Source organism: Acanthochromis polyacanthus, chromosome 10 (assembly GCF_021347895.1).
Source record: "Acanthochromis polyacanthus isolate Apoly-LR-REF ecotype Palm Island chromosome 10, KAUST_Apoly_ChrSc, whole genome shotgun sequence".
In the NCBI taxonomy this organism is placed as follows: Eukaryota; Metazoa; Chordata; class Actinopteri; family Pomacentridae; genus Acanthochromis; species Acanthochromis polyacanthus.
Window position 1 is genome coordinate 21,189,900 of NC_067122.1, and position 24,465 is coordinate 21,214,364.

The window sequence follows — 24,465 nt, forward strand, 5'->3', positions numbered from 1 at the left end:
TTCACAAAGCAACATAATCACAGATATAAACTCTTCAAATGGTTCTGAAGTGTTCTGTTAAAAATGACCATATTTTCTGCACCTTTACATATAATCAGGCTAAAACAAGCAGAAATTATGCAGCAGTTCTGATTCTATCTGCTTGCAGATGTTGACAAAATCTTGTTAAAGCAGCAATAAAATGTATTCTCTTGTTAGTGCACTGGTTTTACATTCTGCATGGGGTATTTCAGACAGATGCTCAAGAGAAAAAGGACTAAATTCCCTTAACACTACTCTTGTCTTCCTCATCCAAAACCTTGATGAGTGCAGAATGTACGGTTACATAATGTTAAATATCGCTTGAAGCCAAAACAAACTTTTCCATAAGCTTGCTGCTGAGAGGTAATACACAATTCATTCATGCAGATGCACACATACCTTCCTGCATGCATATCACAATAAACAAGGAACAAGAGCCTGCATGCAAAGACTCAGTTGCAAATATCCATATTTAATATTTTTAATATTTATATACACACACACACATCCTTCATCACAAATGCACTGTGACACAACAAGCTGTCAAAACCCTTCTGACCTCACCACAGAAAATGATTTTTTGATCTCAGGAAATCTAAATAGGAGAAATAATCAGCCACATGTTCCCTCCCAGCCTTCCGTACTATAAATTCCTAGTATTACAACAATACTTGACATCCTGTCGCTGCAGACCAAGCTTCCTGTTTTGATGCAGTCATCATTTTCAACGAGGGTCGTGTATACACACAGACTCAGGCTAAAGAAACAACATATATCATACCTCTTACCCATCAGGTGTTCCAATAAGTACATTTTTTATTTGAGAGTAAAAACCATCGTCAAATAGGCAAAATTAACCATCTGTTAAGTCTGCTGCACATTTGACATCGTTGTGACGCAAATGACCTCTCTGTGATGCAGCTGCCAGATTCATTTACTGTCGAAATATTAGCAGCTCTCTACAGCAACAGAAGCGTTGGCCACGGCACAGTCATCCAGTCGCCCCCAAATGGCTTTAATCTCCTCAACTCATCAGTCTTGTGCACCATGATTTGATGACTTGTGCCACTGCCAGCAAGTGATGTTTTGACTGATGTGGCTTAGGTGATAATTATTGCCCCCAGAATTTATTCATTAGTTTAGCAGTGATTATTAATATGCTAACAGAACATAGTTTCACTGCCAAATAAAGGCTACACACACACTTGTTGTCACTTTTCGAGGTGGTTGCTGAGGTGCTTGTGTCGTGATGTGTGTCCAGGATCGCAGGAGACTACCAAAAACAGGTTGCCACTTCTGTTTACCCTTCATGGGAAGAGGTGTTTTAAGAAAATGCTATGTTGACATGTGACGAGGGAGATAACACTGTTTACTGGCAATACAAGACAGTCTGAGCCCAGCACATGCAGTGCCCTTTTTGTTGCTTTTCAACTTAAAGTCAATGTTAATTTAATTAGGCTTTTATCTGGAGAATTAAAAAAAAAAAAGAGTTTTATGTGTGAAAGTGAAAACAGATTTCTACAAAGTAATGTCAGTTGATTAAAAATGTAAACTGTAAATTAAGTGATTGCATAAACATTCACCTCCTTCAAGTCAGTATTTAGCAGATGTACCTTTGGTCTCAATAACAGCTTTGAGCCTCTGTGGACTAGTCTCAATCAGCTTTGCACATCTCAACACTGCACATTTATCTCATTATTCTTTGCATAACTCCTGGAATTTAGTCAGGTCAGTGATCACGAGCTTGTAATTCCTTTAGAGGAGTCATACGTGTCTTGGTGGCCTCCTTCACTACTTTCTCTTGTCACTCAGTTTTTGAGGAGTGCATGCAGGCGCTCTGCAAATATTATATACATTTCATGTGTGCCATATTCTTTTAATTTCTTAATCATGGGTTTAGTTGTACTCCAAGAGATAGTCGGTGATATGAACATTTTCTTTTCACAAATTTGCTCAGGGTGTCCTTTTGTGTTCGTGGTGTATTTATAACCAGGAGTAATCACCGGTGACTGGACCTTTCAGACACAGGTGTCTTTATGCTACAGTCACTTGAGACACATCCTCTGCACTCAGATGACCTTCATTCCACTGCTTTTATAACTTCTAGCACCAACTGGCTGCAAGTGTGTTCAATGAGGGTAGTCATTTTTAAGAGACGAATACTTGAACATTTTATATTTTTAATTAACTGACATTATTTTGCAGAAAGTCTTTATTTGGTAAACTCTTGTCAAAGAAGCCAAATTGAATTGATTGTGATTCATTGTTGAAAAGCAATAAAAGGTGAAAACTTCCAAAGGTGGACGATGAATGCTTTATACGGGTTCCTGTTAATACATCATTTGTCATTTGGTGACAAATAACTCAACAAGCACAAGCCCATGCATCTGTACTGGTTATCGTGGTAATTAACAATGTGGTGTTTTCACCTCATTTAAGAAGTTGTCATTGCAAGGGTTTGAACATTATTTGTGTCACTAAGCCAGCTTACTCCGGCCTCTACACAGAGATTACTGCAGGATTGGATTTCATAATAAAATACCTCACTGAAACCGTGTTTTGTGCGAGCCAAGTCTGTTGCAACATAGAAGTAGCATAATAAAAATGTAGAAACCGAAAGCCAAATATAGACAGAGAAGATAACCTGCATATTAACACAGGATCTGACCCTGCTTTCATTCTCAATCACATTAACTGGTCTAAATATAAGGAATAGATTGAAACATTTAAACTCAGTGTGAGTTTTCTGATGCTGCTGGAAGGTTTATTTCCATGAGTATAACTGGTGAAAGTACTGCAGAAAACTAATCATGCTTCAAAAGTTATTACTTAAGAGGCATCTTAAAACTGTGCTGGACTTTTAATATGGAACAAGACAGACCATTTGGTATTATTTTAAATCTTCTTTCAGCATAAGCTGCTGAAAATGACAGCTTGAAATTACTTTTTATTCTCACTTTATAAGCTCGGTGTGTCGGACATTCTCATGAGATGATGGAGTTGCAGCCAATTCCCACTCAAACAGAAGACAAAGCTGCTTCACTTTTCGGCAGATTATGACAATATTATATGTTACACGCCAATATTAAACTATTCTGAAACAGAGCAAGTTTTTGCTCAGCAGCTCTCCACTGACAGTTCTATGTACTTTCTGTATTGGAAGTCTAATTTCACTTTTTGTTTGATGACATGACTGCATCAAAGTTGACCTGAAGTCCTCGCCATCACCATCAACACAGTTACCGATTTGGGGCAAACTAGTCAACTGCAGGAGTGGACTAAACCGTGAGAAACTTTCCGGACATTGGGAGGCACCTCAGAAACCCTAATAGTGTTTAAAACACAAGAAACAGCAACAGCTAATAGTTCAAAAATTGCCCTTATTGCTGTATTTATGACAACCCTCCCCATGTTGAGGCTGTGATATTTTATTGTCATTATTCGGCCCAATACAATACCCCCAGATGAAATACAAAGATCGCTGAGAGGGAACCCACATAGAGGAGCGGCTGATGGCTGTGTTTTTTTCACTGCCTCAATCCTCTTACCTTCCTGTTTTCTTCTAAGGAGGCTGTTTGGCTGGACGTGAGCAGAACCCACTGCTGCATTATGTAACGTTCCAGGAATAAATGGCCTGAGGTGGTGTGTGAAAATCTCATCTCAACTTGCAGGTGATTTGTTATAGTAAACATTTTTCTTCAGGGGGAATTAAGATGGCAGAAATTCAGCTATGACCCTGCACGATCACTTTAAAGCTGTATATGTATCTTAATTTGCGTGTGTGGTGAGAGGATCCTTGGCTCTTGTGGATGTGTATACTTGTAGGAGATAGCGTACAAGGGAGTGGGAGGGACTCTGTTTGTGTGTGTCACAGCCACACTGTGATTCACATGTTCTTTTTTCAGAGATCGCACATCTTCCACATCTCCCACTTTCTTCTAGTGTCGCTATTGCTGCCAGTTGGCTTAGAAGGTCGGGATAAATACATGACGACTGACCTTTGTTGTTTCCTAAACAAACAAGATTTCCCACTGATTTTTCCACACCTTTGGACAAAACTGCACTGGAATGTGAAAGCATGACCGAATTAATAAGGCACTGAAGGTCACATGTGTCAGGATATTTCCTGATATGGCTTTCTATCAGGAAAGCTTTTCAGGCAGAAAGAGCAATAGAAATATCAACAATATTGCAAATTTGGACATTTAAGAACAGTGAGCTGTTTTATATCCAAATACTTAAGCAAGCATGAAATCGCATCTGTAGATCATTAAAGTAACTTTGAATGTGTTCAAACTAGGAACTGATCAACTCGATTCATCAGCAGCTCTTTAAATGGAAATGACGTCTGAAGGGCTTCGTCTTTGATAAAGAGCTGTAATAGTTCTGTGCACCGCAGAGGAAGGCGCTTTTAAAATTCTCTTCCAAGTCTGATAGGCTTCCTGCAGAAACACTTGAGTGAATTATGCTCCATTTCATCCTAAGGGAAAGAACACACTTTTAGCTGGTTAAAAGTGGCTCGTGTTCCGGGTGTTTGGTTTGATTTGGTTTCATGGATGGTGGGCCTTTGGCCTCAGATTTAAATGAGAAAGAATGGATGTGGAAAGGGAGGCAACAACTGAGTAGGAAGGCCTTCAGCAAATCAAGTCTTGTTTGTCTTCAGTAGTAGGATCAATTTACCGCACTCTAAAGTATGGTAATGTTCTTACATATAAAACTTTAAAATCCACTTATTGACTTCACTCTGGAGACACTGAAAGAGTAGAGCGATGACTGACCTGACAAAATAAAATACAAGACCTCAACATGATCAACTTTGAAACATGAGCTGTCTGATGACGATACGAGGGGACATCAAGACTGTTCTTGTAATGTGAAATAATTGATTTCATTTTTAGAATGACATCAGTTATATAGTAGTAGAAAGCAATTATCTGATGAATTAAAAATCCACAAAATGAATGAATAAAAGGTGCTGCTGAACCAGACAAAATGTTGTACCAAATTCTATATTATGATCAAAGTGGAAGGTTGTTTGTAGTATGTATGGAAGTCTTGTCAGGCCCACTGTCACATGGACCCCTGCAGACGGAAACAAATGACCAAACTGACATCACTCTGACCTTTGCAGAGAGACCTGAAAACAATTACTTCTTTCGGAGAGCGGAAGGACAGATTTATTTGTATTAGACATAGCAGCATGAGCTCGAGGGATAACAGCATCAGTTTGTACATCCATCAGATGGTCCAGATAAAAATATATCAACAATTTGCGAAATTGCTGAATTACATTTGTGTTTCTTCTAAACATGTGGTGTGTATAGAGCATGATTATCAGATCCACAACATCAACATACAGCTGGGCGATATTACAGCCAGAATCTGCCCAGATATGGAAGTTTGCTGGCAGACTCGGGCAGACGACCCAGGTTATCTAAATAAATATAAGCAGTAAAATTCTCATCAGCTAGCGCACCATGAAAAAAATGCAAAAAAAAATGGTTGAATGACTGGCAGCAACAGCTTCCAATCAAGCACCGCAAGGTAAATATCATAATCCAAGCAAAGCACACAAACAAAAATATCATGTGTCCAGAGACACACTGTTATTTTACAGATGTTGTTATCATTAGTTATTAGGAAGAAACATCTGTACTAAATTGACAGCCTGAAAGTTTTAGAGTTCAACAGTTATTTTATGGTTTAATTCAGAAATATTACACTCTAACACCTTAATTACAGTGACAAACCAAATGTTTTGCAGTGAAATGGATGTTGTTTACTTATTTCAACTAGAATATTTCAAAGAAACGCCTTCAAAAGAGCACTGATATGCTGAAATTTGTTTTTAAAAACATCTGATTTTGAAAGACAAAGTACAAATATTTATTGATTCGAAAGCACTGTTGATTCATTAATTCAGAAAATCTTTTTGAATAAAAAAACAATGATTCATAATACTAAAAAATGGCCTTTTTCTTTGTTACAATCCATCTGCTGGACGTGCAACATAAAATAGAGATGGAGACAGTTTACAAAAATACAAGTTTTATGTCAGTAAATCTGTAAGCATCGAGGTGACAGAGTGCAAACATACAAATTAGATTAAAGCAGCCCTTGAATGTAATAAGAGACTTAATTAATTTGTAGCCAGAATTACCGAATTGTAAAGCAAAAGTGCACTGAAATATAAACTTGTACAATTTAACATAAAATTTCAAGTAGGAATGTTAAAATGATTGCATGGGCATAAACCAGAGCTCCATATTTAATTACTGATTACTGTTGTAATTTAATGTATTTTTAAAAAATCAGGAGAAAATGCTGTACAAATAATATACATTTTCTTCCAAAAACAATGGAATTTATTGGCATAACATTTAAATATCTAGCTCAGATTTTTTTATCTTATCTGTAATATTTTATTTTCTGTTACAATGCATTTTAAGACACTAAACTAAAACATATAAGAATGTACCCTGTAAACAGTAACATGTCCACATAGTTGTATGTTATTTTGCTGATGATAGTCTTTAAATTTTCCTCTCATCTTCTAAACTGTTTCCTTGTGATGGGGAAACTGAGAGAGTTATCTCATCTCTGCACATTAGGTAACTTTGAATCAGGCGGTGGTCCTCATGGCCCCTGATCTGTCGGATGTGAGAGTGAAGTCATTTACTTTGAAACATTTCTTGTTAAGTCTTAATCTGCACAATTTTCTGACTCTGCTGTGTACACATCTCAGCTCTATAAAGCGAACATTTAGTATTCAAGGTATCCCTCAACGTCCTGCCACCAGCCTAAGCACTCATTAGAGCATTCATTTGGATTCTGACCTCAACCTCGTTCCCTGTTATTATTGCATCAGCGTGCGTGCTGCAACTATGCCTTTTTGTTATCGTAGAAAACATCTCTGTTTATTAAGTGGGAACATTTTGGCTCACAATGCTTTTCTCACAAATACAGCCCATTATTTACGGGAATAAGAAAATGTTAGAAAGGAAAAGTAGATGACTGATTAATTTAAATTACTTTTTATATAAAATCTCCTAAAGATGAGCACATAAAGACAAACTGCATCAAAACTATGAGCTTGACTGGCATCTTATTTTATACACTAATTACACAAGTTTGTCAGCTTCATTTTTTTGACATTTTTTAAAAATTTGACTCACTGATTTATTGCATATCCTGGAGCGTGCACTTAATTAAAGTTAAAATTATTAAAATTGCCCCACACAAGCCTCAGATGCATGAAATCCATTCAGGGAGACAGGTGGTGTTGTGGCCGAATAAGACATCTCAGGAGACGTGTTTGGATTGCTGAGGTGTTTAAAAAGTGGCAGATGCCACAACACTATGAATACCCTTGCAGTCTTCTTGACATAGCTGTCCAGTGAAGGATCCCGTTGTGGCACTCGTCAGCCCCTGGGGTCACAGATTGTAGAGTGAGTCATTGGGCTGTGGTCCACCATCAGCCTCCTCTGTCTCTGGACTTGGCACGCTCTGCCAGTCAAATGAACCTTGTTAGGGATATTGTGCTGCTCCACAGCCACAGGAAAAAAAAAAAAAAAAAAACAGGTGACGGGCACAATCCTGAATTAGATGGGCAATGTGAAGCATAAAGTGTGGCAGGCGTCGTCTAAAGCGCTTAAGAGCTTGACATTTATGTGAGCGGCGAAACAGAAACGTGAGTGGGCGGCTGGTGGACAGTTTTCGACCAGCATCATTGTGTTAACATCACTCCGCTGTCTCTTTCCTGTTGGGTTAGTGACAGCTAACACCTGTTGGTTCTGTGAGCTGTTGTTTCACTTCATCTATCTTCCTCTACCTGGAGGGTTCAGTCTTTCCTTACTGTTGTCATGTTGCATTTCCATGAGGCAGTGCTCTCTGGCCTGACCATCTGTTTGGGCTTTTTTTTGGGATGCTAAGCCCAGTCCCTTGCCATGCTGCTCTGTCAACAAACCTGTTGTGATACATCTCACGGGAATTCGCTATCCAAGTCCAAAAACAACTGTGACCCTCACAAAACACTCCCACTAGGAGGAAAAGATCTGACCAGAATATTGCAACATAAATGAGGATTTTTGCATGTGTAATAGATTCCTGCTTGTTGGAAGTGAAAACACACACCACTTGCCCCCTGATGCTTTAATTGCACAGTACTATTTTCATTATCGGAGTGTCTAGCTTTGAGCTAACCATGTTAGTGTAGCATTGCAGGACATACTTTCCTGGGTTTGTTCGTCATAACATTATGCTACAACTTACACTGATCATATAAGGGGATTAAAGTGTCGTAGTTTCTCTGCTGTTCCTGAAGTGCAGGTGGAGAAGAAAAGTCCGTTGACACTGACTTGATTAATAATAAGTTTATTATAAGGAAGAACAGCATTGATCAGACAGAGAGACTGTCTGGGAGAATCCGGCCAAATGAATCTCCCCGAACGGCAATCAGAGATCATATTTATATGTTTTGAACACGTATGAGGTCACAACATATGTTTCCTAATTAGAAGACATCTGGTCATGGAACAAGACCCTAAAGAACAACCCCATATCATTAACACACCCAAAGAGTCATTAGGACCCCAAAGAACAATTATCATTACCAGGACATAATGAGCCCCAATCTAATCACAGCATTCGAGAAATCTGCTGATGCCTGCTTGAATCCTTCCTCAACCTTTCTGCTAGACAACTCTACAGAAAGACATCCTGTCTTTAAGTGTTGGTTGACAACTAACTGACTGCACGGCTACATTTTTATTTGCATCAGACTAATTATGATAAACAAGAAAATTACTCAGCATCACCCAGATTTGCTAAATGTTTTGCTGGCATTCTGCAGGTGTTCATTAAAATCCTGGGTCATCAAAGGAAGATACAGTTTGAGCCAAATTTGTAAAACAGTACACAGTGTACTGCAGTATCTGATCTGAGATATATGTTGGGATATATGTTGCTTATTAGAATAGATGTGGGGTTTTTTTTTTTTTTGGTTTTTGTTTTTTTGCTGAAGGAAGTCATTGCTGTGATTAGATTGGGGATCATTATGTCCAGGTAATGATAATTGTCCTTTGGGGTCCTAATGACTCTTTGGGTGTGTTAATGATAGGGGGTTGTTCTTTAGGGTCTTGTTCCATGACCAGATGTCTTCTAATTAGGAAACATATGTTGTGACCTCATACTTGTCCAAAACATATAAATATGATCTCTGATTGCTGTTCGGGGTGATTCATTTGGCCGGATTCTCCCAGACAGTCTCTCTGTCTGATCAATGCTGTTCTTCCTTATAATAAACTTATTATTAAGCAAGTCAGTGTCAACGGACGTTTCTTCTCCACCTGCACTTCACGAACATCAGAGAAACTATGACAGTACACTGTAGTATACAGTTGAATTTTATGGTAACTTAAACTTAAAAATCCCTACGCAAATGTAAGTGACTAAAAGCTAGATTTGAAATGAGTGCCATGGTTTGAACATCACTGGCGAACACTACAACTAAAGTGCAGGACATATACTACTGCTCAAAAGTTTTAGAACACCCCAATTTTTCAAATTTTTTTATTGGAAGTTATACATATTAATGTCTCATTGTACCTATATTTTTAAGTGTTATGATGGTCTGTCTCTCTTCCATCGTTAATTGCCTTGTCCTAAATTTTGACAGCAACAGCAGAACAGCTTGTTCCCTGAAAAAGGCCTTTTAGTATAATTCTGAAATGTACATTATTTTTCAGCTTTGGGTAACCTTACCTTTTTTTAACCTCTGGCAGTTCACCGCGTACCTTTCTACTAACTTGAGCTATTCGTTGCAATTGAACTGAAATTCAGTAAAAAAAAAAAAAAAACTGGAAAAACTGGGAAGTTCTAAAATTTTTGACTGGTGGTGTAAGTACAGCTGTGAGGTATTTAACTTGAGTACATACAACCCGTGCTACTTTACATTCTATTCAGCAACAACATATTGATTTTACATATGATAAAGTTATGAAATTGATTGCATTGTTGGAAAATGGTTTCCAGTCTTGTTGGCTTCTATAATTAAAAGCAGTGAGATGGAAAATAAGTAGTCAGCTGAGATATTTCCCCCTTAATTGTCTTAGATGGATTCATTTCATCATTTCAATAATCATTTGATGCACAGAAAGGCTTAATCATCTATTTAAAAAAACAAAAAAAACACAAAGATCAAAGACAACACTTTGTTCTTCTGCCAAAATTAACAGCTGATGACAGCCCAGATTTATGTTGTTTTAAATGATAGATAGATGGATAGATGGATGGATGGATGGATGGACGGATGGATGGATGAATGGATAGATGGATAAACAGTATATAAAATGGTACTTGCACTGATGCATTTGTATTAAAAATCTGATCGCGCATCATATAAAATAATAATGCAACTGTTAAAGGGGTCATGACTGTGGAATACATTTATTTTTGAGATACCTCAGTGTAGTTAGTGATAACAATAATAATTCAGATTTTACTGGAGCTGATTTTTGAAAACAGGCAATTCACTTAATGTGATGTAACATTTTTTTGTACTATTACTTTTACTTAAGTAAAAGATCTGAGTATTCCTCCACTGTGTCGTTTTTGCAAGCAGTAACTGTGTATTTCTGCAGAAAATACTGGAAAAAAATGCTGAGCCCAGTGAAGGAAGCACTTGATTTTGCAATGTGGTGTTTCCCACCTCGTCTGCTACTCTGGCTACCAGCACATCCCATCTGTATTATGACCTAGTGCTAACTGAAGCATTCTTCCTCCCATAAAAACACTGTCACTCTGAGACAAAACTGTGTAGTACCTACAATATTTGGTTGAATAGCTCTTTGACGAGTTATGCAAATGCCAAATTTCTCGAGCGCTCGGTCTCAGGGTATAATAATGGTCATTGTACTCTGAAAACAATTAATATAGTGTTTTGTGGAGAATTTAGATTTTCCCCCAGATGATTCATTCTGTGCTAGCAAATGTGACCTCTGACTTGCTGCAGCAGATATTGTTGGTTAACTCCTCCATCGGTGCAACAGAGAATCTAGAGTGTCTGGCTGGGACAAGAAGCATGAACACCGCTTTCACTAATTCAGTATCGGCTTCTTAAAGGTAGTTGTCTTGTGTGATTATCCACTCCAATTGTTTCATCTCATATCTAAAAAGTAGAAAACAGTTTTCCTTGTGCTGTATGGGCTGCTCAGACATTGAGCAAAACAATGTTGTTGTTTTTTTGCCCTGCGTCACAGGAAAACCATCACACTATAACTGTTCATCACATCTTTTTACATTCTTTTGTGAAATAAAGACATGCTCCTCTGTGTACTCGGGGAATTTTATGCCTTCAGGCATGAACTCATTTCAGTCATTGACTCTATTCTTGAAAATGCCTGGAACTTCGATAAGACTTCTTTTTGAAAGTCTTAAAAAATAAACTTTATGGTGTTGGCGATGTTTTCATTGCAACATTCAGGTTGGATAAGTGCTTCCAGTATGCTGTGCTGCCTGTCCCAGGTGAGTGTCCTTGATAGCCTATCTATCCTGTAAATAATCTCTGCTGACAGAGTCTAAAGGAAAATTTAAAAAAAAAAAAAGGTAAAAGAATATTTGTCATCTTTGGTGCTATTAGTGATGTGAGGAATACTATTATTTCAGAAGAAATCAATATGTAATAAAGAAATCTATTTTGTGTTGTATAGGTGATGAAGACAAAAACTTTGCAGACCTGAGGATGTTGTCGGTTGCCAACATACTGTACATGCAGTGCAGCACACAACCAGACAACACCTAGACTGAGTGTCACAGGTCCGTCCTTCAGTGTTAACTCAGCAAGAGAATGTAAAGGTAAGCCAGCAGCTGATACATCGAAAGCTCAAGCAACAACAGAAGAATGTCTGTCTTGAAAAATGTTGTATGAGAAAGAACAATATATTAAAGCCGCAAGCGGCATCAAAAGGCCCTCGCCGGCTGCCGACCGCCGACCTGACCCTCCCCGTTTTTTTCTGGTGAGCGTACATCAGAATTTCATCAAAATATTTACAAATGTGCAAACAGCAGCAAACAGGAGCCATGCTCATTCATTGCTGGATTATGACAATATGTGACATGTTGGCCATCGCCACAGCAACACCGTCCAAAATACTGCATGGATACCATTTACGTTTTTGACCTGCAGAATTTATGTGTCAAATTTGGGATGTTTCCATGGTAACAGGCAAATTTAATACAATGGGAGATTTTTCACTTGGGCCCATTAGAATAACATGGGGAACTTCAGCCATCGCCACGGCAACACCGTTAAAATTACAACATGGTTACGATATGGTTTTTTGATCAGGACCACATGAAAGAATAGTCACCCAAATTTCATTCATTTCTGACAAACTAATAATTTTACTCCCCATACAGACTTTATTTTGATTCTGTAGGGGGCGCTCTAATGCCGATTGTCAAAATTTCACTGCCAATGTGTCCAGGTAGGAAGGGTCAATAAGTGTTTAAAATTTGGTTCGGATTGGAGTCGTTATGTACGAATGGCAGCCATTCATCACGCACAAAAAAATGGCAAACTTTTACATCAACTTTGCAGCGTTGCCACGCGGAAACCATGAAATGAAATTTTACGATTCAGATAACTTTTAATTGTCTACTTTGCTTTTTTGATCGGGACGACATGAAGGACTGGTATTTTGAAATATTTAATCAATTAAAGTTATGCATGTACAGAGAGTGCCCTGACTGCAAGGCCAAGGAATTGCCAACCTCTGACTTTGATGCAAGAGAACAAACCTGGTGGTTTGAATGGAGAAGCAAGGTTAAAGAGAGGGAGAAGACTAAAAAAAGATGGAAACAAAAGAAATTTTCAAAGTTCATTCCACAATCAAGGAAAAAGTCCATGGGACTATACAGAGCAACTTAACAAAAAAAATGGGAAAGTACATCTACAAAATCATTTATCAGTATTCTGCTCTCAGGGCCCTGAAGGAAAACATGAGAGAAGATGATATTGTCTTGCAAATTAATTTTGCAGAAAACTATAGATGTAAACATGCAAATGAGATTCAAGCAGTACATTTTGGTGATTCCCACCAACAGGTCACTCTCCATACAGGTGGAGCTCACACTAAAAATGGGGTGGTGTCTCTCTGTTCCATCAATGCGCCACGACCCACCAGCCATCTGGGCTCATCTGAACACAGTGCTTCCCTACCTTAAAGCACTGAACTGAGTAGCACATGCAGCACACTGCATGTTGTTAGTGATGGGCCAACCACCCAGTACAGGTCCAAGAAAAACTTCTTGAATAAAATTCCCTTTCAGATTGGATTCAAAAGAACAACTTGAAACTTTCTGCAGGCAGGACATGGAAAAGGCCCTGCTGATGGGATCGCTGCAGGCCTGGAGTTCAAGGAATGCCCTCATCTTTTCTTTTAAGTAAGACATGTTGCTTACTTCTGATGTTGGGCCCAAAGTACACTCATTACAAACAATGGGGTTTTCAAAACTACTTACATTATGACAACATTCATACGTTTGATTATGTCTTATTAATGACTTGCAGACATTTTTAAAATTAAGTTTTGAGGCCCATTGTTTGAAAAAGCAGTGTTTTGATTCAAAACTTATACACATGTAACAGACCATTGGTCCCAATTGTTTAATTTGGGATGGAACATGAATAAAATAATGTTGTTTTGGTGTTATATTGTTGTCTGGGAAAAGCTTTTTCACATGCTTTAAATGCTGTTCTATTAGTGTTTTCAACTTATTAATCATCTGTATACCAATAACAGGGGCAAACAATATCCATAATCTGGGACGACGGGTGTCTTGGTGATGTGTGGAGTCCATGGTCAAATCCAGAGAACAATGACACATTATCAAAAGAGAAAATGTTCCGCAACAACATCTTGACAGGGTTGAAGACATGGCTTAGTCCATTAGTGGATGTGTGAACGTACTCTTCACAAACTTATAACAGCAGTGTCAAATAATTATTTACAGAAGATTATATAAAGTAGGCAAATATCATTTATGTAATGAAATTTATCTGTCTTAAATATTGTAATCCATCCATCCATTCTCTATACATCGCTTTATCCTCACTAGGGTCTCGGGGGGTGCTGGAGCCTATCCCAGCTGACTCGGGCGAAGGCAGGGGACACCATGGACAGGTCGCCAGTCTGTCACAGGGCGACATGTACAGACAAACAAGCACACTCACATTCACACCTATGGGTAATTCAGAGTCATCAATTAACCTCAGCATATTTTTGGACTGTGGGAGGAAGACGGAGTGCCCGGAGAAAACCCACGCATGCACAGGGAGAACATGCAAACTCCATGCAGAAAGATCCCAGGCTCAGGCTGAGATTTTAACCGAGGATCTTCTTGCTGCAAGGCGAAAGTGCTAACCACTACGCACTGTGCAGCCCCAATTATCGTAATGTGTTTTGGAAAAATAGAAAATTAACCCTTCCCCCCACCTTCCTGGAAAGATGGAATGAACCAGTGTTTTGCGCATAGACATATAAAGAGTAGACGCCACATTGGTTGCTGGGGCGCAAGAAATGCGGCCACCATCTTGGACCGGTCATCCTACTTACAGTTCAGCAGCAGAAAGAACAATCCTTTTCACAAGTAAGATTGAACTTTACTATTGGTTGTATTTTGTGAATCGAATATTACTGTGCTGTATTTATGCCCGCGGTGTATAGAGAATGGATGGATGGATGTATTTCTGCCCACCAGCGAAATCGTGGCCAGCTAGCTAGGCTATGTTTAGTGCCGGTGTTGACCCGTATGTGAACTGAGACTTTGTAAGTCATAACACTGACTTAGATTACAACTGACACAGGAATGCTAAAACAAATATTGCTGGTATAACACTGACCAGCGAATTTTACACAGGTGGCACAGACTGTATTATTCACATGTGATTCACCCTAACAACAGTAAGCTACCTCTAATGTCTCATACCCACCTACTTACTTAAAAATTCAGACAACTGAACATCTGACTGTAGAATAGTTTGCAAACAAGGTTATTCACAGTTGGTTATTGGCAGTTTTGGTTCATTATCGACAGATATGCATCAAAATAGGAGTTTTGTTGAAGAAAGGTTGTAAGAAATTTGAAGGAAGAAAACAAGCTTGACCTCTTTTGTAAGATGTTTTTGTATAGACTCTCCCAATTCCGTTTTCATTTTGAAGGTTTCCCAAAGACAAAGATATGAGGAAGAAGTGGGAGATGGCTTTGAGAAGGGAAGGATTCACTGCAAGTGATTCCTGCTTAGCTGTGGACATTTTAAGCAGGGCAATTTTGACTGGACAGGTCAGATTGTCCGACTCAGAGATGTTCTTATTCCATCCATCTTCAGCTTCCCAGTTCACCTCCAAAGAGTAGGTGTATCATCATAAGGCTATTAGCATTCTTAAATGTAAATATTCTATTATCAATCACAGGGCAGGGTGAGATACTTAACCCTGTATATTCTTTTTCATTTTATCCGGAAAAGGGCAGGAGTACATCTACCTCCAGAAGAGCTGATGAGAGCCTGTCCGTGGCCTCTCAGGATGATCCAGAAACTGGAACCTCAGACCCACAACCTCAACCTAATGATGTGAGTATTTCCACATTTCCACTGTAAATATCATATCAAAATGGACCTGGACATATTCACATCTCACTTGTTTGCTGCCACTCATATTAAACACACTCCCACATAAAGCCATTCACACGCAATTGAAAACATGTTGAACATGCATTCCTGACACACACACTCCGTCTCTCTCTGTCTCTCTCTCTCTCTCTCTCTCTCTCTCTCTCTCTCTCTCACAGACACAGACACAGACACACACACACACAGACACACACACACAGACACACACACACACACACACACACACACACACACACACACACACACACACGTGTGTGTGTCTTGCTATCATTGTGGGGACATACCATTGACTCCCATTCATATCTAACCCCTAACCCTTACCCTAACCCTAACCTTAACCTTAACCAAACCCTAACCCTAACCAAAACAATGGCTAACCCTAAAGAAACGTTTTTGCACTTTTACTTTTTTCAGTAACAACAACATGGCCAAGAAAACACTGTTTAAACTTGTGGGAACCGAAATGAGGTCCCCACAAGTGACATAGTTTTCGGTTTTCCTGCAGTTGTGGGGACATTTAGTCCCCACAATATAGCAAAAACATGGGCACACACACACACACACACACACACACACACACACACACACACACACACACACACACCATCTATGTTGTATTTACTATGTTACTTTTTTGTATTCTGTATTTTATTTATAGTGTATTAAAATGGTTAAGAGTTGTTCAAGAAAAATATGACACACACACCTTATGCTGCCCCTTTAGGAGAGGAAGGCGATTGTTTACTGTGTTGCTAGTTTTTTGTTCATGCGGGCTTGCCGTAGTTGGTTTGTCTTTTCCACCAAAAGTCAGAAGCAGACAGTCTTTTTCTGTCCATCCTTCACTTTTCTTGTTTTCAACCCTACGGAGCATATGTCTGTAAGTGACAGTTACATTTTAATTTTAACTTACCTGTGCTGGTTGTTTTTGAAGTTAATAGTTTGTGTGAGAAACTTTAAAACCGGACCAATGCTAATACGTTAGCCGGCCTATGGCGTTTCCTGTATTAAGTTAGCACGAAGCTAATCGGCGGTTTCTTGCTTATCTGTTACTTACCTGATTTCAGTACGTACTTGTGTTTATTTGTATTGTACATAATAACTACGGATTTTATGTTTGTTGGTGTGAAACAAGCAGTCTGTAATCTTTTATTTTGTCATTTTTGTATTACAGTTTCACAGTGCTCTTGCAAGTAAACAACCTGAACGTACCTGCTGACTCCGGGGTGTTTATTTAAAGGACCTGTTTATCTACCTGTCAAGCTAGACACCTCTACATTCTATTGAGGACAGAATAGTGAAAAGACATCGCCTAACGGGCTAACCTGCAGAAAGTGGAGCTTCGTGGAAACTCAAAGTTGCTTCTGTCATCAAAGCTGCAGTAAAGACTATGGATGATATTGAAACACAATCAGTATGTTCCAGTGCCTCACGAGCCAGTCAGCAGTCCTCAGCCAGCACCATTGCAGTCAGAGCATGTGCAAAAGCAGAGGCTGCAAGTGCACAAGCGTCATTTGCACAAAGAGAAGCAGATATGATTAAAGCACAAGCATACATTGAAGAAGAGCAACAAAAGGCTGCAGCCAAGGCTGCTAGAAAGAAAGCGGAGCTACAAGCCACTCTACACGTGCTGAAACTAGACAGCGCGGCCGCAGCTGCCATCGCTGAAGCTAATGTTCTGGAAGCAGCTGCTGAGAACGAATATGGAGAGATAGATTGTGCTAGCCTAAAAAGTGAATGTGCTGAGCGTAGGTACACAGAGAAACCAAAACCTGAGACTCACCACGACTCAACGCTACCAGGACCCACATCAACACCAATGCGCCAGCTAACAATGGACAACGGTCAGACAGTTGACAACGATATGGGGGAAGGTAAAAAGGAGTCAAGCGAGATCAGCAGCTACGAATTCTGTGACTTACCTGTTCACCAAACATTCCAGCAGAAGGACAATGCTACTCCATACTACCTCATGCTCAGAGCTCATCCAGGATTGGCCATCTGAAACGACAACATCTGCACAGCTTAAATCCATCCAAAGACACTTGTGGCTACCTAATGCAACCACACAATATGGGACCATCCAGCGGTTGCTACCAGAACCCACAGCTACATATGGGTGCCGCTGCTAGAACCACTGGGTCCAGTTCATCATCAACAAATGACTTGGCCAAGTATTTAATACGCTGCGAGATGGTAAGCTCTGGACTGTTAAGGTCTGATGATCATCCAGAAAATTATTGGGCCTGGAAGGCATCTTTCCAGAGTTCTACGGAGGACTTAAACCTGACATCAAGGGAAGAGCTTGATCTGCTGTGTAAATGGCTCGGACCAAAATCATCCGAGCATGCGAAGAGAATCCGGGCAGTCCACATCCACGACGCAGCGGCAGGGGTGAGCATGGTATGGCAAAGGCTAGAAGAATGCTACAGTTCACCGGAAGCAATAGAAAACACACTTTTTAAGAAAGTTGATGATTTCCCAAAAATCTCAAACCGAGAAAATCGAAAGCTGAGAGAGCTGGGAGACATTCTCTTAGAACTTGAAGCTGCCAGAACAGATGGATTCTTGCCTGGACACATCCCGTGGCATCACTCCAATAGTCCAAAAGCTGCCATACTCCCTACATGACAAGTGGGTCTCTCTAGCATCCCGGTACAAGGAAAGTCACCGGATGTCTTACCCACATTTCTCCATCATTGTAAAGTTTGTTTGTGATCAAGCCAAAACACTCAACGACCGAAGCTTTGCTGCACTCACAGGTGGTTCGAGCATAGGAAAGGCAGAGCATTCCTTTAAACACAACATGAGAACACGCATCTCCATCAGAAAGACAGAGGTCTCAGTATATTCTGACAGCAGCTGTGACAACCCCCCAGAAAAAAGAATGGCTGACCCAGACAAACAATGTCCGCTCCATAACAAACCACACCCCCTTAGAAAGTTTCGTGGTTTCAGGAGCAAATCCTTGGATGAGAGAAAAGTCTATCTTAGAGAGAAGAAGATTTGCTATAGGTGCTGTGCATCATCCAGACTGTGAAACAAGTGTTCAGTGCAGAGAATGCAATAGTGACAGCCACCCTACTGCACTACATCCAGGGCCAGCTCCATGGATAACTGAGACCTCTGTAACGCCGAGAGACCAAGGCGGGGAGCAGGGAGAAGGAACCCCTCAAGCAGGGCCGGCCGCTGGCATAAATACTCTATGCCGTTGTTTATAGCCACATCCACTAGAGGGGGCCACACCACAATAAGTGTGTGATTCGCATTTTGTCCCTGTCTTTATTCCAATAAAACATAAATCCGTTAATGCTGTTAATCATATGCATGTGTGTTTTAACCCAATTGCAAACTGTGCACATGATTTGGTAGTTGCCCTGTGCATGTTTTGGGGCCACAAAAAAAATCTTGCTTCGGGCCACCAAAGTCCTAGGGCCAGCCCTGCCCTCAAGCTGTCACATCAAAATGCACCGCTATCTGTGGAACTACAGCCGGGTCAAGATCGTGCTCCAAAATCTGCCTTGTCAGAGTTTATCCAGCGGGACAGAGGTCTATGTTGTTCTGGATGAGCAGAGCAATAAGTCTCTGGCAAGAATTGAACTTTTTGAACTGTTTGGTATGGCAGAAGGCACGACAGCATACACCCTTAAAACCTGTTCAGGGGTCACTGAAACCACAGGCAGACGAGCTAACAACTTCATTGTAGAGTCATTAGATGGCAAAACTCAAATTCCACTCCCCACTCTCATCGAATGTGACATGCTCCCAGATGACATGTCTGAAATTCCCACACCGGAGATTGCCAAACATTATGCACACCTCAAGCGGGTTGTGGACAAGATCCCAGCTCAAGACCCCCAAGCAGCCATCTTAATCCTGCTCGGTCAAGACATACCACGGGTTCACAAGGTGCGTGGACAATGTAGTGGACCCCATGACTCACGTTATGCCCAGTGTCTCGATTTGGGCTGGGTCACTGTGGGGGAAATCTGTCTCGGAAGAGCCCACAAACCAGATTGTGTCAATATCTACCGAACTAATGTGCCGAGTAATGGCCGTACGTCTCTGTTTGATCCTTGCACCAGTAGCCTCCACATCACAGAGAAGTTTGGTACTTCAGTGCTTCACCATCACTTTCCAAGGGTTAGTGAAATGAATGACCTGTTTGAAGAAAAGGACAGTCTGGGTGAAGGAGTCTTCCAGCGAATGCCGCATGACGACAAGCCAACCATGTCTTTGGAAGACAAAGCCTTTCTGGAAATAATGGACCGGGAGGTCTCCATGGATGACACAAACAGTTGGGTGGCACCACTACCCTTCAGAGATCCAAGGCACAGACTCCCTAACAACAAAGCACAAGCAGTTAAGCATTTTTCAACATTACGTCACATGCTCGAAAAAAGGCGAGACATGAAGGAGCACATGCAGAGGATCTTTGAGACAGGTCATGCTGAAACGGCCCCGCCACTCAGTGAGGAACAAGAGTGTTGGTATTTACCGATATTTGGAGTTTACCATCCGCTTAAACCAGGCCAGGTGCAAGCTGTGTTTGACTCCAGCGCCAAGCTCGATGGCGTCTCCCTGAACGACATCCTGTTGAGTGGTCCTGACCTGAATAATACACTCTTGGGGGTTCTCACTCGCTTCCGTAAGGAACCTGTGGCGGTAGCAGCAGATAAAGAACAAATGTTCTACTGCTTCAAAGTCTGTCAGGAACACTGCGATTTCTTACGTTTCCTCTGGTTTGAGGACAACGACCCAGCCAAAAGGACCACAGAATACCACATGACTGTACACGCATTTGGCAATAGCCCTTCTCCTGCTGTCGCCATATACAGCTTGAGAAGGACGGCTCTACAAGGTCAGGAAGAATATGGCACAGAAGCAAAACAGTTCGTTCTCAGGAACTTTTATGTCGATGATGGACTTACCTCTTTTCCCACGGATGACAATGCTATCCCAGTCCTGAAAAAGACCAAACAAATGTTAGCTGACTCAAATATCCGACTGCACAAGATTGCCTCTAACATAACACAGTGATGACAGCGTTTCCCTCTGAGGAACATGGAAAGGGGCTGAAAGACTTGGAGTTAGGAGTGAATCCTTTACCCCTGCAGAGAAGCTTAGGTCTCAACTGACACCTCCAAACAGACAGCTTTAACTTCTGTGTCTCACGAGAGGAGAAGCCATTTACCCGTAGAGGTATTCTCTCCACAGTCAACAGCATATTCGATCCGCTGGGGTTTGTGGCTCCAATAACCATACAAGGCAAGGCTGTAGTCAGAGAACTATGTACTGAGCATTGTGAATGGGATGCCCCATTGCCCGCTGAAAAAGAGACTCGGTGGAAGTCTTGGAAAGACTCACTTACAGCACTTGAGCAACTTCACATACCAAGGCCATATCTACCTGTTTCCTTGCTCTCCACACAGCACAGGGAACTATGTGTCTTCTCTGACATGTCCACCATGGCTATCTCAGCGGTGGCCTATCTCAGAGCAATTGACGATAAAGGGCACAGTCACGTAGGATTCTGCATGGGGAAATCCAAATTAGCGCCACGTCACATCCATACTGTGCCCCAGCTGGAGCTTTGTGCAGCCGTGCTGGCTGTTGAGTTAGCCGACAAGTTAATAGACGAATTAGACATCAAAATACACACAGTGAAGTTCTACACTGACTCTAGAGTCGTGGTGGGTTATATTTACAACACCAACCGAAGATTCTATGTGTACGTCGCTAACAGAGTCACACACATTTGAAAGTCGTCACAGCCAGAACAGTGGCCCTTTGTCAGCACAGAAACCAATCCCGCAGACCATAGCACAAGGCCAGTACAAGCTACACTTTTGAGAGAGACAAACTGGTTTTCAGGACCTTCCTTTCTCACAAAGGATGATGGAGCTTCACCTACCCACATAGAGTCCTTTGAACTTGTTGAACCAGACACGGATGTGGACATACGTCCACTGGTTACGACCTTTTCTACAAAAGCTTCTGAAACACTGCTTGGTTCACACAGATTCCAACGCTTTTCCAGCTGGAAGCTACTTACATATGGAGTGGCCAAGCTCATTCAGAAAGTCAGATCTTATTCTAAAGCTCCGGAGGAACATTTACCAAAGGCATATGAGCTTGCACAAGCAAGGACAGTAATTGTCCGGACTGTACAGCAAGAGGCCTCTAAAGAGGAAACCAAGAACCTGTCCAAAGGAGAGATTGTTTCAAGGTGCAGTCCTTTCAGGAAACTCGATCCTATCCTGGATACAGATGGTGTGGTGAGAATTGGTGGCCGCATGTCATCTGCTGCAATCTCTTGGGAAGAGAAACATCCCATAATCATCCCCAAAAACAATCACATTGCTACCTTGTTGGTGCAGTATTACCATGAACGAGTTGCACACCAGGGTAGACACATTACTGAGGGAGAAATCAGGTCTGCTGGGCTGTGGATTCTGGGAGGAAAAAGACGGATATCAAGCATCATATATAATTGTGTCACCTGCAGGAGGTTAAGAGGAAGCATGAAAAAGCCAAAGATGTCCAACTTGCCTGCTGATTGGCTCACCCTAGCTCCTCCATTCACACAGGTTGGAGTAGATGTATTTGGACCGTGGACTGTCTGTGCTCGTCGTACCAGGGGAGGCCTCTCTGAAAGCAAGCGCTGGGCCGTCATGTTTACCTGTGTGGTCATAAGAGCAGTCCATATGGAGGTGGTGGAGTCTCTGTCTACGTCGAGCTTCATAAACTCTTTCAGAAGATTCACTGCCATCAGGGGTCCAGCAAAGCTCTTTCGTTCAGACCAAGGGACGAACTTTGTTGGTGCATGCAAAGAACTTGGCATAACACCAGGAAATGCAGAGCTTCAGTCATACCTCAAAGACCAAGGTTGTACTTGGGACTTCGATCCCCCACACTCTTCCCACATGGGGGGAGTGTGGGAAAGAATGATGGGGGTTGCTAGGTGCATTTTAGATGGCATGTTGCTCAAGGTGCATTCCCCCAGTCTCTCACATGAAGTTCTGCGGAAGTCGCTGCCATAATGAATGCACGGCCAATTGTTCCTGTGTCATCGGATCCCGACGTGCCAACTGTGCTCACTCATGCTATGCTCCTGACACAAAAGGTTGACTCTGTGTCTGTTCCTTCAGGAAATCTCGACCTCAAGGATCTCTACCGAAGTCAGTGGAAACAAGTCCAGAGTCTGGCTGATTCATTCTGGAGACGGTGGCATCAGGAGTACCTGACGACCCTCCAGCCAAGAAGGAAATGGCAAGCAGATCGACCTAACCTGCAAGTTGGAGATGTTGTTCCACTAAAAGACAGTCAGGCCACGCTCAATGAATGGCCTACAGGACTGATTGTAAACACCTTTCCTGGTGAAGACAACAGGGTTCGTAAAGTGGATGTTAGAGTTGTGAAAGGTGGCACACCCAGGGTGTATTCAAGACCTGCTTAAGAAGTAGTACTGTTACTCAAAAAGACATAGTGGTATAGTTCATTATACCAGGCAGGGAGTGTGCTGCCCCTTTAAGAGAGGAAGGCGATTGTTTACTGTGTTGCTAGTTTTTTGTTCATGCGGGCTTGCCGTAGTTGGTTTGTCTTTTCCACCAAAAGTCAGAAGCAGTCTTTTTCTGTCCATCGTTCACTTTTCTTGTGTTCAACCCTACGAAGCATATGTCTGTAAGTGACAGTTACATTTTAGTTTTAACTTACCTGTGCTGGTCGTTTGTGAAGTTAATAGTTTGTGTGAGAAACTTTAAAACCGGACCAATGCTAATACGTTAGCCGGCCTATGGCGTTTTCTATATTAAGTTAGCACAAAGCTAATTGGCGGTTTCTTGCTTATCTGTTACTTACCTGATTTCGGTACGTACTTGTGTTTATTTGTATTGTACATAATAACTACGGATTTTATGTTTGTTGGTGTGAAACAAGCAGTCTGTAATCTCTTATTTTGTCATTTTTGTATTACAGTTTCACAGTGCTCCTGCAAGTAAACAACCTGAACGTACCTGCTGACTCCGGGGTGTTTATTTAAAGGACCTGTTTATCTACCTGTCAAGCTAGACACCTCTACATTCTATTGAGGACAGAAAACACCTTATATTTTGTCTTTTATTACTGTATTTACTAATTTACTTTTTTGTATTCTGTATTTTATTTAAATTTTAATAGTAACTAATATTTACTTTCAATTTAATCAGTTTAAATTTCATCTGCTTTTAATTGCACAACCTTATTTCTGTGTGAGGCTCTGATGAGAATTCTTCAGAACAGCATGGAGACGAAGGAGGGCGCTAAACGCTGATTGTCATTCATAGCAGAGTTGCTGGAGTGCTGGTAAAAAAAACAAAAAAAAAACAACTTCAAGATCCCAATGCACCGTGGCATGAATCGTGGCATTTCCCCAAACAGCGGTATAAGTACCGGTACTGGCATTAACCGTGCATCTCTCCCAAACAGTGGCATTAACCATGGCATCTCCCTCAGACAGTGGGATAAACAGTGGCATGTCGCCCAAACAGCGGTAAAAATACTGGCATTAACTGTGGCATCCCCTAAACAGTGGCGTTAACCATGGCATCTCACCTAAACAGCGGTAAAAGTACTGGTATTAACCGTGGCATGTTCCCTAAACAGTGGCATTAACCGTGGCATCTGGCGGTGCCACAAAAAGTGTCACTGCTAGCTGCCAGTGCTACAAATCGGTCCTGCTGTTTCTCGCTTTCAGAGAGCCTGTGGCACGAAAAGCA

The 24,465-nt window shown here is 41.1% G+C and overlaps 1 protein-coding gene and 1 long non-coding RNA gene across 2 annotated transcripts in view; one reads left to right on the top strand and one right to left on the bottom strand.

The window, feature by feature from the left end:
- LOC110948098 (uncharacterized) overlaps nucleotides 1-24,465 on the bottom strand; it is a 94,181-nt gene that overhangs the window by 57,142 nt on the left and 12,574 nt on the right. The window lies entirely within an intron of this gene.
- LOC127535700 (uncharacterized) lies at nucleotides 9,360-23,724 on the top strand. The gene is made up of 4 exons (XM_051954236.1): nucleotides 9,360-11,874; nucleotides 15,243-15,431; nucleotides 15,548-15,652; nucleotides 16,884-23,724. The coding sequence occupies exon 4, from the start codon at nucleotides 19,175-19,177 to the stop codon at nucleotides 20,747-20,749; it is 1,575 nt and encodes a 524-aa protein (XP_051810196.1). The 5' UTR covers nucleotides 9,360-11,874; nucleotides 15,243-15,431; nucleotides 15,548-15,652; nucleotides 16,884-19,174; the 3' UTR covers nucleotides 20,750-23,724.